The sequence below is a fragment of the Sciurus carolinensis genome, chromosome 1 (assembly GCF_902686445.1).
Source record: "Sciurus carolinensis chromosome 1, mSciCar1.2, whole genome shotgun sequence".
NCBI classification, from domain to species: Eukaryota; Metazoa; Chordata; class Mammalia; order Rodentia; family Sciuridae; genus Sciurus; species Sciurus carolinensis.
The window spans coordinates 194705650-194721596 of NC_062213.1; the positions used below are offsets into that span (position 1 = coordinate 194705650).

General features: G+C 39.4%; 1 protein-coding gene across 30 annotated transcripts in view; it reads left to right on the forward strand.

Annotated features, from left to right (window-relative positions):
* Eif4g3 (eukaryotic translation initiation factor 4 gamma 3) overlaps nucleotides 1-9973 on the forward strand; it is a 294208-nt gene extending 284235 nt beyond the window's left edge. For 27 of the 30 annotated variants that reach the window (XM_047526748.1, XM_047526753.1, XM_047526840.1 and 24 more), the window contains 3 exons: nucleotides 2872-2953; nucleotides 6156-6302; nucleotides 9343-9973. In XM_047526748.1, the coding sequence (XP_047382704.1) occupies nucleotides 2872-2953; nucleotides 6156-6302; nucleotides 9343-9524 (411 nt within the window). In that variant the 3' untranslated portion in view covers nucleotides 9525-9973. The remainder of the gene's footprint in view (nucleotides 1-2871; nucleotides 2954-6155; nucleotides 6303-9342) is intronic. The other 3 variants (XM_047526878.1, XM_047526927.1, XM_047526928.1) reach the window with 1 other exon arrangement.
* Nucleotides 9974-15947: the final 5974 nt, after the last annotated feature.

The window sequence follows — 15947 nt, forward strand, 5'->3', positions numbered from 1 at the left end:
TTTATTTTATTTTATTTTATTTTATTTTATTTTTGTGGTACTGGAGATCGAACTCAGGGCCTTGTGCTTGCGAGGCAAGCACTCTACCAGCTGAGCTATCTCCCCAGCCCCAGAATGAAGGTTTTAAAAGCTTATTTCTATTTGTTTACCTTCCTAGATACCTGTTTTTCAGTCCATGTGCATTTTGTATTCTGACTTGATCATAGAATTTGCTGGCCATCTTTTTTACTTCCTACATCCTTCTATTTCATTAATATGCCAACCTAGTCCTCATCTAAATTCTAAACAGAAGGTGTGAATGGGTAGGACCAAAAACAAAGCAACATACCTTCAGGGGCAGGCCCCATCCTTACCCTTGAGACACTTCGGCATGTTAACCTGTTCACCATTTCCCATATGTTACTCTGCTGTCTAGTTCTCTTTTTCACCTCACCCACAAGGGGATAGCTATCCTTACTTACATAACTTGTCAGATGCCGTCCTGAAGTCCAAACAAGTTGTGTCTATATCTGTTTTAACTCTACCATATATTAATTAATCAGAAAGACAAGGTTAGTTTAGCCTGGTTTGTTGTTCATGAGTTTTATTTCTCTTTAAATAACCATATTTTTTCTTAAAACTTGTTAAGCCATCATGACAATTTATTCTTGAATTCAGGATAGAGTCAGCACTAGGTTTTCTGGTATGTGCAGTGGCATGTACCAGAAGTCTTTTACTACCTTTACTTGTTTGGAAGTTGGTCATTGTCTGCATATTTAGCATCATTCTTTGTCTCCATGCTTTTTCACAGTTCATCAACATTTTGATGATTAGGTCTTGTATTTTCCCATGTATTACAAAATGATGCTATTTTTACCTCTTCATCTGTGTTGGGTTTCATTTTTTATATGAATATTCTTCTTAAAGAGAAGAGAAAGGGTAAATTTTACAGAATGTAAATCCTACCTAATAAAGGTAACCTTTTTAAAAAGGAAAGAAAATATAAAAACATAGTAATTGAACCCACACTACATAAAAATGTTTGTTACATTTTTCTATCCCTGCATTAGTGAATCTCTCTATCTCATTAGCAGATCTATCTTCCTTTTTTACTTTTTTACCTAATCTGTAGTCTTTACATTTTTCTTCAGGTCTCTTCTATTCTTTGATAAAAGAATTATAATGTTTGTCTCTTTCATAGGAGAAATATGCACTTTGATTTTTATAACAGAAAAAACAGTCAGATGGTTTGAAGGGTATTTATTATGTAATTACATTTAAGTAATTAGTTTATTTTTCTCTTAACTGTGCTTGAAATCTGATCCTTTGAGAATTTTAATTGATAATCAGCCCTTGAAATTGCTCTATCAAGCCAGGCACAGTGACCCACACCTGTAATCCCAGGGATTTGGGCCAGCCTAGGCAACTTGGCAAGACTCTGTCTCAAAATAAAAAATAAAAAAGGTTGGGGATGTAACAAAATGAGATTTCTCTGTCAAACTGTTTATTAAGTATTGTTTGGCAAAAAAGTAAGAGAACATTATTATTTTCTCATTTATTCTTCAAAAATAGTTGTTCAGACTTTGCAGAAATAACTCTGAGGTTGACCAACCTGGCTTCAACTCAAAGTATTTTTAAAGAGGTATAAACCAGCAACTGGCTGTAACACATAAATGGTCATGAAACCTACATGTGGCTCTTGACACTCTCCCCTGTCCTGCATCCCCTGCCCAGGTGCCAGTTCTGGTGCCACACGTTTCTGCTCTCAGGAAGACTGGTTGTGAAGCCTCTGGTGGAGCATAGTCCTCCATGGCTGCTGTGCTGCTGCCTAACTCAGGTCTTCCCTCTGCTGTGCTCCCAGGAGCCAGCATTTCCTCCCAGCTGATGATGGAGAGCTGCTAGTTCATCGGCTTCAGTTTTGAAATTCATCAGGCCTGGGTGTAGCTCAGTAGTAGAACACATACAAGTTTGAGACCTGGGCTCAATCCCTAATGCCAAAAAAATAAAATAAAATTCATCAACACTAAACTTGTCTCTAAATATCTTTGAAATTCTTAGCTTTCCAACCCAGAAGTTTATAATGACATCTTTAATTTTTCCTGGCTAGTCATTTTAAGCTTGACCCTTTCCGTGGCAAGTACCATGCACTGCTATTCAAAGAAGCTGAGACAAGCTTTAATTCTCTCACAGGCATAAGGAACATAAACACTGAAAAATATTTAAAATACCTGCCTGAAAAGATGTCTGCTTTTGTTCATCTTTTTCTTCTGCTTCACATTGGGTTTGCTTTTGTGTCTAACAGCAACCAGATAAATCAACTAAAGTTAAATTGGGAACCTTTTTACTCAACATTGCTATTTTTCTTGCCATCCTTAAAAAAGAATAACAATTTTCTTACCACTGGAAGGGTCTGTTTAAGGCAGTGCTTGAGATTAACCTCTAACTCACATTCAAGTGAAAGAGCCATGGTGGCATGTGCACACGCACTTGCACAGTGCTGAGGAAGCAGTCCACTGCGGGTGGGGTGTCCTGGCTCCTGGATTATAGACTGGGCTAGGTCATCTTACATGAATTATTTATTGAGGAATGATGTTTCTAATTGGCTTCAAATATACATGTATACGATGCTGTATAATTGGGTGAGCAGAAATAACTGTGATAAGCTCCCTAAAGCCTAAATATACTACTCCTTGGAATATTTTCACATAGAATAGGCAGTAGCCAAACTATTTTAAAATGAATCAAACATTTAATTTTTGCAAGAAAGTACAAAAATGTGACTCTGTCCTTAGTGCCAGGTTAGCCCTGGTTTGGGGATAATTTCTCTGGTGTGCAAGGGTACCTTTAACTGGTTTTTGTTTTACTTTGTTTTTTTGTTTGTTTAAACTTAAGGCTAATCTAGATGAAAACCAGATGAGTTCACCTACATTCCTTAGAGCTTTAATGACAGCCGTTTGTAAAGCAGCTATAATAGGTAAGTGACATTTCCAGTCTTGATTTTGTATTGTCTTCAAATCTTGTCCTGTATAGCTCAGTTTTTGTGCAAATGGGTGACATTTCTGTCTACCCTGCTTGACCATCTGAAATATAGGAACAAATAGTCGCTCTGCCTCCAGATAATCCAGATTTGAGCAGCTACTACACACCTTGTGTTCTGCAGTTCAATAAGTTGTTGCATGTTCCTGAGGGGGATGGTGTCCTTTATTGCATGTCACTCCCCCACCCCAGTCCCCGTGCTAAGGATGAAATCCAGGGCCTCACTCATGCTAGGCACCGACACTTCCACTGAGCTACACCCTAGCCCACATGTACCTTTTTCCTTACCTATTCACCTCCATTGTTCAACACCCACCTCCTTCCATTGAGTGTTATAATGAAGGAGTTCAGTATTCTTAACCTAATATCAATGGAGGGCTTTTCTCATCAGGGAAGTAAATGCCCCATATAAGGAAAGAAAATACCAACATTTTCTCCTGTTCTGTGTTTACTTAATTTTATGTGAATTGACATTTTTATTGCATATTTATGAATTACGTAGATGGGGTAAGATTAGAATTGGTAGGAACCCTAAATATTCCAAGTAGCACACAGTTTTTATCACTAATTACTGAGGACATCTACTTAGCTTTAGGTGGAAATCCACATTTCTGTCACTGAAGTAAGAAAAAAAAAATCCATCAGTACAAGAGTTGTCTCAGAATTTCAGGTCTTTGTCATTTCAAAAGAAAGCTTCTGGCCATGCCTGTTATCCCAGCAGCTAAGGAGACTGAGTCAGGAAGATCTAAAGTTCAAGGCCAGTTTCAACATCTTATCAAGGCCTTAAGCGTCTTATGGAGACCCTGTCTCTGAATGAAAAATAGAAAATGCTGGGGATGTAGTTCAGAAGAGAAGCATCCCTGAGTTCAACCCAGTACCAAAAAAAGGGAAAAAAAGAAACACTTCCTGCCACTTAATTTAGCTTCAGAATTTTCATTTAAGATTTTCTGTAGGGTGAATTGTTTTCAGTATGAGTTCTTCAAGGAGATAAGTAACATGCTATGTAGAAAGCATTCATAAAATTTTAAAAAATCATTTCTGATATCTGTGGAACCACAAGACTTCCACATTTTAAAAATCAAGGTTTAGGGCCTGGGATTGTAGCTCAGTGGTAGAGTGCTTGCCTAGCATGTGTGAGGCACTGGGTTCAATTCTTAGCACCACATACAAATAAATAAAATAATGGTTCATTGACAAACTAAAAAAATATTTTTAAAAATCAAGGTTTAGGCTGGGTGTGGCCTGTGCCCGTAATCCCAGCTACTCAGGAGACTGAAGCAGGAGGATCACAGGTTTGAGGCCAACCTTCTTAGAACTGGTGGTGCTGTGGAACCAGCCCAGTTCCTTGTAAGGACTCTAACCACTGAGCTGTACGCCAGACCTCCTAATTTCCTTTTATAGTGTTGCTTTTTTAAAAACTACTTACTTAAATTCCTACTTTATTTTATTTATTTTATTTTTTTAATTTTTTTTTTTTTTTTTTTTTTTTTTTTAAGGATTGAGTGTATAGTTCTGTGGTAGATCACTTGCCTAGCATGCTCAAGGCCCTGGATTTAAATCTCAGTACTGAGAGGGAGTGGAGAGTCAATCAAGGTTGAGAAGTGCAGAAGCTGCTTTTAAAAACCAAATTGGGGCTGAGTGCAATGGCGCTCACCTGTAATACCAGTGGCTTGGAAGACTGAGGCAGGAGGATCTCCAGTTCAAAGCCAGCCTCAGCAACTTAGCAAGGACCTAAGCAATTCAGTGAGACCCTGTCTCTAAATAAAATACAAAATAGGACTAGGGGTGCAGCTCAATGGTCGAGTGCCCCTGGGTTCAATCCCTGGTACCTCCCGCCCCCCAAAAAACACCACATTGGGACTGAGGATTTGCTCAAGTGTTGGCCACTTGCCTTGCATATGTGAGGCCCCAGGTTCAGTCCCCAACACCAAAAAAATCCCCCAAATCCTGAACTGTATCCCATGATAACTTCAGTAAAGAATAGAAAACCTCATGCTTCTTGGCATTGAGGATACTAGTCTTAGCCCCTTTTTATCCTGCTTTTATTTTAAAAGGCATAGATTGAGGGGTGTGTTTTTGTTTTTCTCTTCTACTGTCATAATAGTCCTTTTCCTCCTAGGAATAATAAAATGGTCCCAACTCCTGTATCCTTCTGCAAAGATTTGCATGAACGGCCACTTTAATTTCCTTCTGTTTTTTCTTTTGTATGTGTGTGCAGTGTGCTTTTGTGTGTAGTGCTGGGCAACTCTTGTGCGTGCTAGGCAAGCACCCTACCACTGAACTATATCCACAGCCTCCCCCCATTTCTTTTTTAAATGTTGCCTTTTTAAAGTACTCACTTGAATTCCTATTTTATTAATAATACCATTTTACTAACAAGTCATAATCACAAACTTTTATGGGGTACAGTGTGATGTTTTGATATGTTAACTTTCCACCAATGTGACAAAATAACCTTAAAAAAAAAAATCAACCTAAGAGGAAAGATTTATTTGCCTCCTGGTTGCAGAGTTCTTGTTTGTTTGTCTCCATTTGTTTGGACCTGAAATGAGGCACAGCATCCTGGTGGGGAGCACATGATGGAGCAAAGCTGCTCACTTTACGGTGGCAGAGAAAGGGAAGGATGTGGGCTCCCCATATACCCTTTAATGGTGTGTTCCTAATAGCATAACTTCCTTCCATCAAGTCCACCACCTCCCAGTAACCCTGCAGTCTGGCCACTGAGCCTTTAACATATGAGACTTTGGGGCCACTCCATATCCAAACTAGAACAGTTTGTCTATGGTGTGGATTGATTTAATCAAGCTAATTATCCATTTTGTATCTTTTTTATGATGAGATATTCGATTAACATCACTTTTGTAGGTGGTCATAAAACCACTGTCACTGTTTCATTATAATTAAAGATAAATAATTGGATGCACTACCCTTGAGGGAAACCAGAATTCAAAATGCATCTCTCCTCCATATTTTTTTTTATTTCTGAGAGATTATCCCATTAAAAATGTTAAAGCATTTGGATATCAGAATCTTGTCTTGGAGAGCCCCTTACCACCTCTTTCCATACAAAGTCCTTTGGGTACTGTGGTTCTGTGTGTTAACTCCTTAAATGTAATGCCTAGTTCCTCTATTACCTCTAGCTGACTGTTCTACCTTCAGAGTGGACACTGCTGTTATCAAGCAGAGAGTGCCGATCTTACTCAAGTACCTAGACTCAGATACAGAGAAGGAACTGCAAGCACTTTATGCACTACAAGCATCAATAGTAAAACTTGATCAACCTGCCAGTAAGTTTACCTCATGTTATTATAATTAACCAAACCAGTGGATGAGACTTATCTAGACCAAGACTTCAGAGGTGATTGAGGATTAGAAGATGGACAATAGAAGAATCACTAACTAGTAACAAAAACTCAGCCAACGTCTTTAACATATCTGATGTTGTTTATTTGTTTTATTTTTATTTTTGGAGACAGGGTCTCACTGTGTTATTCCTGGATTCAACCAATCCTCCTGCCTTGGCCTCCCAAGTAACTGCAACTTTAGGCACATGCCACTGCAATTGACTCCAAATTGAATTTCTTTAAGACTTATATGAGAAAATGTCGATAAGAGCTGGGCATAGTAGTGGATGCCTGTAACCCCAGTGGCTCAGGAGGCTGAGGCAGGAGGATCATAAATTCAGAGCCAGCCTCAGTGGCTTAGTAAGGTCCTAAGCAACTCAGCAAGACCCTGTCTCTAAATATATAAAAAAGGGCTAGGGATATGTCTCATGGTTAAGTGCCTCTGGGTTCCTTTTTTTTCCCCTAAATTTTGATTCATTGTACACAAATGGATTTCAGCTTTTCATTTTTCTGGTTGTACACAACATGGTCACACCATCCATGTAATAATACATGTACATAGGGTAACGATGTTTGTCACATTCCACCATCTTTTCTGCCCCCTGAATCTTGTTAACAAAATTTTTTTTTAAATACCGATAAGAAAACCAATTTATATTAGATATTTAATACTTAACTTTAGGCAGTTCTGAAAAAAGTTCTGCAGTGATCAAAATATTTCTGTACTATTCATTATGGTAACTATGCCATATGTGCCTGTCATGCATATATGTGAGGCTATGAAACAATTTTTCATTTTACTTAGTTTAAATAGCTACATGTGGCTAGTGGCTACCATATTGGGCAACTCGGGTCTAGTGCATGAAATTGGTTAATGGTCTCAAGGATAGTACTCTTCAGAATGCTCAGATAACCAGCAAAGACCACAGCATTTTTTTTTTTTTTTTTTTGTGGTGCTGGGAATTGAACCCGTGGCCTTGTGCTTACAAGGCAAGCACTTTACCAACTGAGCTATCTCCCCAGCCCGTGACCACAGCATATTTAACAAAGTATTTTAGAATAATTTTCAGTTAAGAGTTATTCATTCTTGGCTAACCAGACAAATAAGGTAACCCGAACACCCTAGTCTTAGTGATACTCGTAAATTAATGAATTCTGTTAAAATCTCTGAAGAGTCTATTAAAATTTGTGAAAGCTGATATACATGGTTGTTTTAGAGATGGCACTGAAATAGTTCTTAGGCACTTTCTTGTTGGGATTTTTGCAAAAGTTTCTCTTCTTTCCTGGTGCTGCTGATTTCTCTAGGAGATACAGGAACAGATTCAAACAAAATACCCTCAGAGTGTAAATGAAAAGCCATCTACGTCTGAATCAGAAAATCTAATATGATTTTGTTTTCCTTCTCTCAAGGTCTTTGAAAGGTCACTTAACATCCTAGCTTCCTTTTCTGTATTGTTATAGGAAGAGGATCTTACTTTTCAAATGAAATGTCAAGTGGTTAGATGAAATTGATGCTGTATCCTCAGCCAAATTAAAGTGTCTTCCATAATTATTAACTTTAATCATCCCTGGAGAGCTGTTTAGTTCTAGATTTACCAGCAACAGAATTGTGGCCACTAGTTCCCATTTCCCTACAGACCAGCCAGAGTTTTGGAAAAAGAAAAGTGATTTTAGTGTTAGCTTAACTAATATAATTACAAAGATAACTCTGAAGAAAAATTTTAATATTCCGTTCTTAACCTAATGTTTGTTGTTTATTCTGTTACCTCCTTCCATAGTTAATTTGAGTGATTAGAAAGCTGACAATAGGGCTGGGGAGATAGCTCAGTCGGTAGAGTGCTTGCCTTGTAAGCACAAGGCCCTGGGTTCGATCCCCAGCACCAAAAAAAAAAAAAAAAAAAAAGAAAGAAAGAAAGAAAGCTGACAATAAATGATTTTTTTTTTTTTTTTTTTTTTGCAGTGATGGGGATCAAACCCAGGGCCCTCTGTACCTGGCTAGACAAGCACTCTGCCATTGAGCTAACACCTCTAGCCCCAAGGATTTTTTTTTTTTTCTCAAGAATACATAAATATAATTTCTACTGGAGCTTAATGCCTCTACCAACTTTCTCTCTCTCTCTGTCTCTCTCTCTCTCTCTGGAGGGTACTAGGAATTGAACCCAGGGCACATCCCTAGCCCTTTTTAATTTTTATTTGGAGACAGGGTCTCACTACATTGCTGAGGCTGTCCTTGAACTTGTGATCCTCCTGCCTTAGCCTCCTGAGCCACTGGGATTACAAACCTGCACCACAATAAGTTTCCACTCTGTGAGCAATATAAAGAATTAAAATTACTCAGTTTGAACATTTTAAAACAACAAATAACTATTTTCACTGGATAAAATCCAAATGAGATAGCTTTTGCTCATGTTTTTCATATGAATGATCACTCTTTTCATTTTTAAAACATAACATTTGAAGGGGAAAAGCATATACCTTGCCTTTTTCCCCTAATATTTGTTAAAATTATATTGCAGACTTTCAAAAAATGAAAAAAACTATAAAGAAAAAAGTTAAAATAAAGAAAAAATTAAAAAAGAAAGTAATAAGTACTCATGTTTTATTTTTCTTCAGTGTGTTTAGACTGAGAACTTCATAAAATGAAACAGCTTTACCAATATAAGAAAATAATTCAAAAAATAAAATAATTAGGAATAAAAAATAATTTAGACTGCTTAAATGGCCTTTTCCTCCGTGTTGGATAAGGAGCAGTGTAGGTTTGGTGTTCTTTGTTGTTTGCGGTGCTGGGGCTGACCCTGAGCTCTTCGCCATTGAACTGCATCCCTAGCCCGGCTGTCCTGTTATACTGTCAACAGTGAGTCTGACTCTGACGAATGTCGTTGATGCTCTTTTCTGGGAGAATGAATATGCTTTCATTCATTCATTGCTTTTCCTCAGAACAACAGTGTTCCAAAACTCATGGCTTATTTTCAAACCCTTACAGATTTGCTACGAATGTTTTTTGATTGCCTGTATGACGAGGAGGTGATCTCTGAGGATGCCTTCTACAAATGGGAGAGCAGCAAGGACCCTGCAGAGCAGAATGGGAAGGGCGTGGCCCTGAAATCTGTCACTGCGTTTTTCACATGGCTGCGGGAAGCAGAAGAGGAGTCTGAGGATAACTAAAACTTCAAATACACAAACGAAACAAAAGAAACAATTTAAGTATTTTTTTAAAAAGTTTCACGTCTTCGCCAATCACAGTGCAGCAAGGCCAATTCTCGCAGAAATCCCCACGTGTGCACGAGTGGGAGAGGGGAAAGAGAAAAAAGGTGATCATGGAGGAAAAAGGTACTGGAAACAAGTAAACTTCCAACCTGAGGGCGGGAGCACTAAAACCAAAATACATGTATTATTTATAGAAAATATTTTCTGTTTTAATCTTTTCTTTTTAAACGAGGACTCATACTTAAAAAACACATTTAGCAAAAAAAAAAAAAAAAAAAAAAAAAAAAAGTTGAGACTTTTAATTTATTTTAAGGACTGCAAATGCCAGTGTGTAATTTTTTAATTTGCAGTTTCTGTAAACAACTTGTATAATAGAAAAGCAGAGAAATAAACGTCCCTTCCCTTCATACGCACCTCACGTTTGTTTTAAGGCATAGTAGTTAGTCCAGATTTGAGAAGGTTTGGGGTGAACAAGGTAAGAAAGATCTCTCTCTCTCTCTCTCTCTCTCTCTCTCTCTCTCTCTCTCTTCTTTTTTCTTTTTTTGGGGGGGCATCAAATCTTCCTGCCTGCCTCTCAGCTTGCTTCAGAAAATTTTAAAAAAATCACAATAGTAATCAAAACGTACATAACCTTGGAAGAGAAGGAAATGCTGTGGACCAGAGAACTCCAAGAATTGTTCAAAAACAAAAGTGCAACCCGGGAAAAAGTACTCTTAATACTTTTGAAATCTTTAGAGCAACTTTAAGGCTTGTAAATACATAGAACAAATATTTAAAAAAAGAAAAAAGAAATTGACTCAATACTATTTCTTTTCACTTTCAAAATATAAAGAACAAAATAAAGACAAACATTGCAAGTTTAAATGAAAGTAAAGCGACTTCTCCTTTTGACAGTAGTTGCGTGTGTGCCTGTCCCTGGGAGGGGCTACTTGATTCTTCATTGTCTAATCCAAATCATTCCTGAGGAGTGTGTGTGTGTTCGTGCATGTGCGGTCGTGTATATGTCTCTTTAGTCCACAAACAAAAGCTACTTTGTGGGTAGGGAGAGCATTTGTGCTGGGGTGGGAATGCTCTTCTGGGAGTTCGGGGAAAACTTAGCAACTCCAGCTAACATTTGGTGTAAAAGCAAACCCAAGGTGATTTTTAAAATGACAAGTGCCCCAATGTGTATCAGGGCACTAATTCACTTTGAGACTACCATACCACTGATTTTAAAATCTCCTGTCAGTTGCCTGGAATATTTAAGAAGTCCAAAGATGTCTTCTAAAGAATGGGGAGGGTGGAAAGCTAAGTTATGCTTTCTCATGGGGGTGGGTTTTAAAACCGTACTTATATCATGTGTCGAAGGTGACATTGCTCCCCAGCTCCATCTTCATCCAGGCTGTACTGGTGAGTGTAAAGCTAACTGTGGGCCCCTATTTATGTGGCCTATTTATGAAGAAAGGTTGCTTCCAAATATATATTCTTTGTATTTTGTATCTGGATAACCAAAGATTTCTCTCGGCTTCCATCTATAAAGAAACATCAGAGAAAGACTTGGCAAGACTTGTGAAACACAAGAACAAAATTTTCCATAGCAATAAAGGTTTTTCTTCAGTGTAGTTGAATACAATATGGAATCCTGCTGTAATAAGCCCACTGAGACCATTCCTGAGTGATGAAGAATGGAGTCTGAAAAGTCTCTTGGCAGACTGTGACAATCACTGTCATAAAAGATGAAGCCCTGGGCTGGGGAGATACCTCAGTTGGTAGAGTGCTTGCCTCGCCAGCACAAGGCCCTGGGTTCAATCCCAGCACTGCCAAAAAAAAACGGATGAAGCCTGGAAAGCTGTTTGGAATCTGGATGCAGGCTCCGCCTAGGAACCCTTATTTGGAAGGAGCAATCCAGGTCTAGGATATATTGAGTTTTAACTTCTTCCAGAATCAAAGTTCAGAGAGTTCTGATCTAGAAATCTCCTGAGTGCGGTGTGTTTTTTGAGTTTGACAGCACTCACTGGGGGTAGGGGTGGGGAGTTGGGGAAGGCAGCTATTGACTGCCCCTCCAGAGTGGTTGTCATTTGCAGGGTCTAACCAGGAAGGACTCTGAGGTAGTAGAGATGGCCTATTCATAATATTCAAGATCTGGACAAGTGTTAGAAGTGTAGGAAAGAGAGATGATTTTGAAAAAAAAAATCTTAAAGATATGAACATCCATTGTACAATAACAGTATTTGAAATCTCACCTGCAGCAGGTGGTGTGAGATTACAGAGGACTTTGGGCATCTTGTTGCTATATACAGGGAGTGCTTGATAAGATTATAAGTGGCCAAATATGGCAAAGTGAGATCTTTGCTCCCTACTGAGGCCTACTCAATTGCGAAGTATTGTCTAGAGTGTTCCCTCCTCTGTCTTCTTATTGGAAAGCAGGGTGAGGTGGGTTTTGTTTTAAAGAAGTAACAACATTGCCAGCATTATCAGCCTGCACTCCTTCAAGATGTAGCAAAAGTTCTTTTATGCAGGTACAGTACTCTTTAATTAATTGTCTATGCCTGAATTCAAGGCAGTTAACTTATGGCTACTCTAAATGAAAGTTTAGTCATTTCAGGGAAAGGAACATAATGCCAGTTTTCAAAACAAACTCATACATTTTTTAAAAAATATTTGTTTAATTATAGATGGATTCAATATCTTTATTTTTATATGGTGCTGATCCTCGAACCCAGCACCTCACACGTAGAGGTGGTAGAGGCAAGCACACTACCACTGAGCCACAACCCCAGCCCCTCAGCGTGCGTTCTTTCATAGACAATTAGTTAGCCACAGCTGCATCCTGTACTACTACTATTCAGCAGATACTTAGAGGGTAGAGGTTTAGCTTAGTGGTCAAACCCATACCTAGCATGGGTGAAGCCCTGGGTTCAATCCCTAGTTCTGCCTCAAAAAAAAAAAAAAAAAAAAAAAAAAAAGTACATCTACTGAGCGTGGAGGGTGTGGGGGTGCCCTCGCCCTCTGGTCTCCTGGAGTCATCTTTTAGGGAAACAGCGTGAGGCTGACGCGCTGCAGGATATCCCACCTCACCAAGCCTCTTTCCTTTTATTCTGGCGCATCTTTGATTTGCTTCTTGTCTTCATATTTCAGGATGCAACTAGGCCATTTGCAACAATAAAATCCAAAAACAGCTTTGAGCTACTGTCCAAGTTTACGTTTGGGGGTTTTTGACACATCCTTTTGTTTCAGATAATTTCATTCAAGTCAAAAGGATTTATGCTGGGGGCGGGAATAGGCTACTGGATCCAATTCTGTGTTTTCATTACTCAGGGTTTGTTCTTTAAGAAAAAAAAAGAAAAAAAATTGGAAGGACCCCGTTGCAGGCTTGGTCACTGTCAGCACCTCTTCCTGCACGCCCCATTTTGTGGGGCGTACGCTTCTGCATTGTTTTTGTTTGCATTTCCATTTGGCGTGACAAAACCTCCCTGTGAATTCACCCTATAGAGTGCACAGTTCAGTGGTTCTTAATATGTTCAGAGTGTGGGACCATCACCACTGTCTTAATTTCAGATCATTTTCACTTCAGAATTAAATCCCATACCCATTAGCACGCACTCCCCATTCCCCACTTTCCTCGGCCCCTGGGTACCACTGACCTACTTTTGTACCAGGCCTGACAGCAGGGGTTAGGCCCTAATTTTCCCATCTTTAAGTTTAAAATTTTTTTACCCCCAGTACTGGGGATCAAACCCAGGGCCCGTGCACATTAGACAAACACTCTTGATCACTTAGTTACACTTAAGTGTAACTTAAAAAAAAAAATACTAATACTTTTTTGATGGTCATACAAAAACCACAGTAAATAATGAAAAGAGTATGCAAAGCCATTAGCCTCTGTTTGCAATACAGAAAATAACATGTCAATTCTGGACCAAAATAATTTCACTGAAATACAAAAAGTGATATGAAAGAATTAAGAGATTTGTACTGCCTGCTTTTGGTGGTCAGCTACAACAAACCCAGCTAGTAGCTATTTTGGTCAGTGAGAGTAGGTTTTAATTTACAGATAAAGAATGTCTTTGGTAGCTTTTTAAAATAAACTCTAAGAACAGCTTGTGAATCATACAAAGAACAACTGTTTGAGACCAAGGTAGAAACCCATAGATTGTGTTAGCACCACCAGCAAGCACAGAGTCCTCTCACGCTTCTGCTCTCCTATTTTGTGTGGAATGCAGACCTCCCAGTGTTGTATGCTTCATTTACAGTTATTAAAATCAATCTCGCATACAGGGTTCCTATAGAGTAGTATTCAGCCCTGAAGAAGCACCACGCAGTTAGAGAGACTGGTACAATCCTGATCACAAGTTCCGAAGACAGAAGAGATCCCGTTTTGCCTTACCAGCTTTTTCCTGGTAGTCCTCTAACTTGTCCAGTATTTTCTAGGACCGTTCAGTGTAACTGTGGGCACTGTTCTCTCCCAGAGCTTGGGGAAGCTGATGAATAGGGGAGGCTGGAGCCACACCCCTGGGGCTGTTGCAGACAGTGCAAACATTTGTGTGAGCATCCAGAATCCAACCTCTGGGCCTCTTGTTTCCTCATGGGTTTGGTTTTATTTTGTTGATACTGGAGATTGAACCCAGGGCACTCTACCACCAAGCTACATCCCTAGCCCTATTGATTTTTTTTTATTTTGACGTAGCGTCTGGCTTAATTTCCTGGGCTGGTCTCTTGAGTTGCTTAGATTACCAAGCTTAACTTTTTTGGACATAACTTGACAATATGTTTACAACTATCCGCTAATGCTAAACAAGTGCCCTAAAATTTCCTTCTGTCATTCTGTGGACTGATGTATATGACCTGGGACGTTTGCCATCCGAGCACTGCCAACCAAAGTCTGGTCATTTCAGCCTTGTTTCCTGTTACTTGAGTAGGCCTTGGGTTCAGCGTAGCTTGGCAAATGGGTGTGATCGCGGTGTACTCAAGTGAAGGCGACTGGAGCCGGACGGACATCTTATTTGTCCTCCTTGAGGCACGCTTGCACCTAATGTCTGTTCAGAAACCTGAAGTGGCTCACTTGCCGTGAGAGAAAACTGCTCAGTAAAGCATGAGAATGTCTTGAAATGCTCTCCACCACAGCCCGGCCCCAGGTCCTGGACTTCCTGGGAGTGCTTCCTTCCTATTCAGGAAGCGTACGCAGAAGTCTAGGAAGAGATTCGTGACGTGCTCACTCGCTTCGAGTAGTACTCACAAGGGAGAAATGGTCATCTGTTCGTTTGGGGACTGAATACCCTCCCCTGCAGGGGGACAGGGTTGGACATCACTGTGTATAACCAATCATAAGGTGATTGATGTATCAAAGAAATAAGCTGCAGAGAATCCTGCGAGAGGCACTGTGTGGGTTTTGTTGTTTTTGCAATGCCAGAGATTGAGCCCAAGGCCTCACACATGCAAGGAAGTGCTCTACTACTGAGCTACATCTCCAGCCCCCATTTTTTTTTTAATTAATGTTTTATTTTGAAATTTGAGACTTGAGAAAAATTGGCGATTTTACGGACTACATATACTCCTCACCAAACAGCTTACGTTGCTGTAGGATACTTGTCAAAACCAAGAAGCCAGCCATGGTACATTGGAATTAGCTGAATTTTGGACTATTTGGGTTTGCACTGATGTGCCTGGCCCAGGATCCATCCAGGATAATACATTGCATTTAGTCATCAGTCATCTCCGCAGTGTCCTTGGCCTTTAATGGTTTTTGGTTTGGTTCAGTTTGGTTTGGTTAGTCTTTCCTAGCTTTTCATGACTTTGATGATTTTGAAGAGTAATGATGAGATGTTTTGTACAGTGTCCCTCAACTGGGCCTATCTAATGCTTTTCTCATGATTAAACTTGAGGTTATAGATTTGGGGTAAAGTATCCTATAAGGGAAGTGCCCTCCTCCTGTCACGGCAGCAGCTGCTTTATGCCCATCTGACATCACCCTCAGCTGCTGGTGTTAAGCTAGATCTCTTGGTTAGGGAGGTGCGTGCTGGGATTCTAAAGTTATTTCTGTTCTCCAGTCCTACTCTAGTTCTGACCAATCCCATCACCATGCCCAGCCAAACTTGGGAGGGAACTAGGAGTAGGAGGGAAATCAGCACCACTTCCTGGAGGAGGGAATATCTACTTAAGTTATTTGGAATTCTGCAAGAAATATTTCTCTCTTTTTTTTCCATTTGTTTTCTTTATTCAGCCATTCATATATATGTGTGGGTGAATATCTATATGTAGATACATCAGTATGGAGTCCTATATTCATTTTATACTTTGAATTATAATTTAATGCCACATTATTTCATTGCTCACATTGTTCCAGCTTTGACCATTGGGAGCTCCTTGAAATGGGCCCATGTGTTCCCTGGACATTCCCCACCC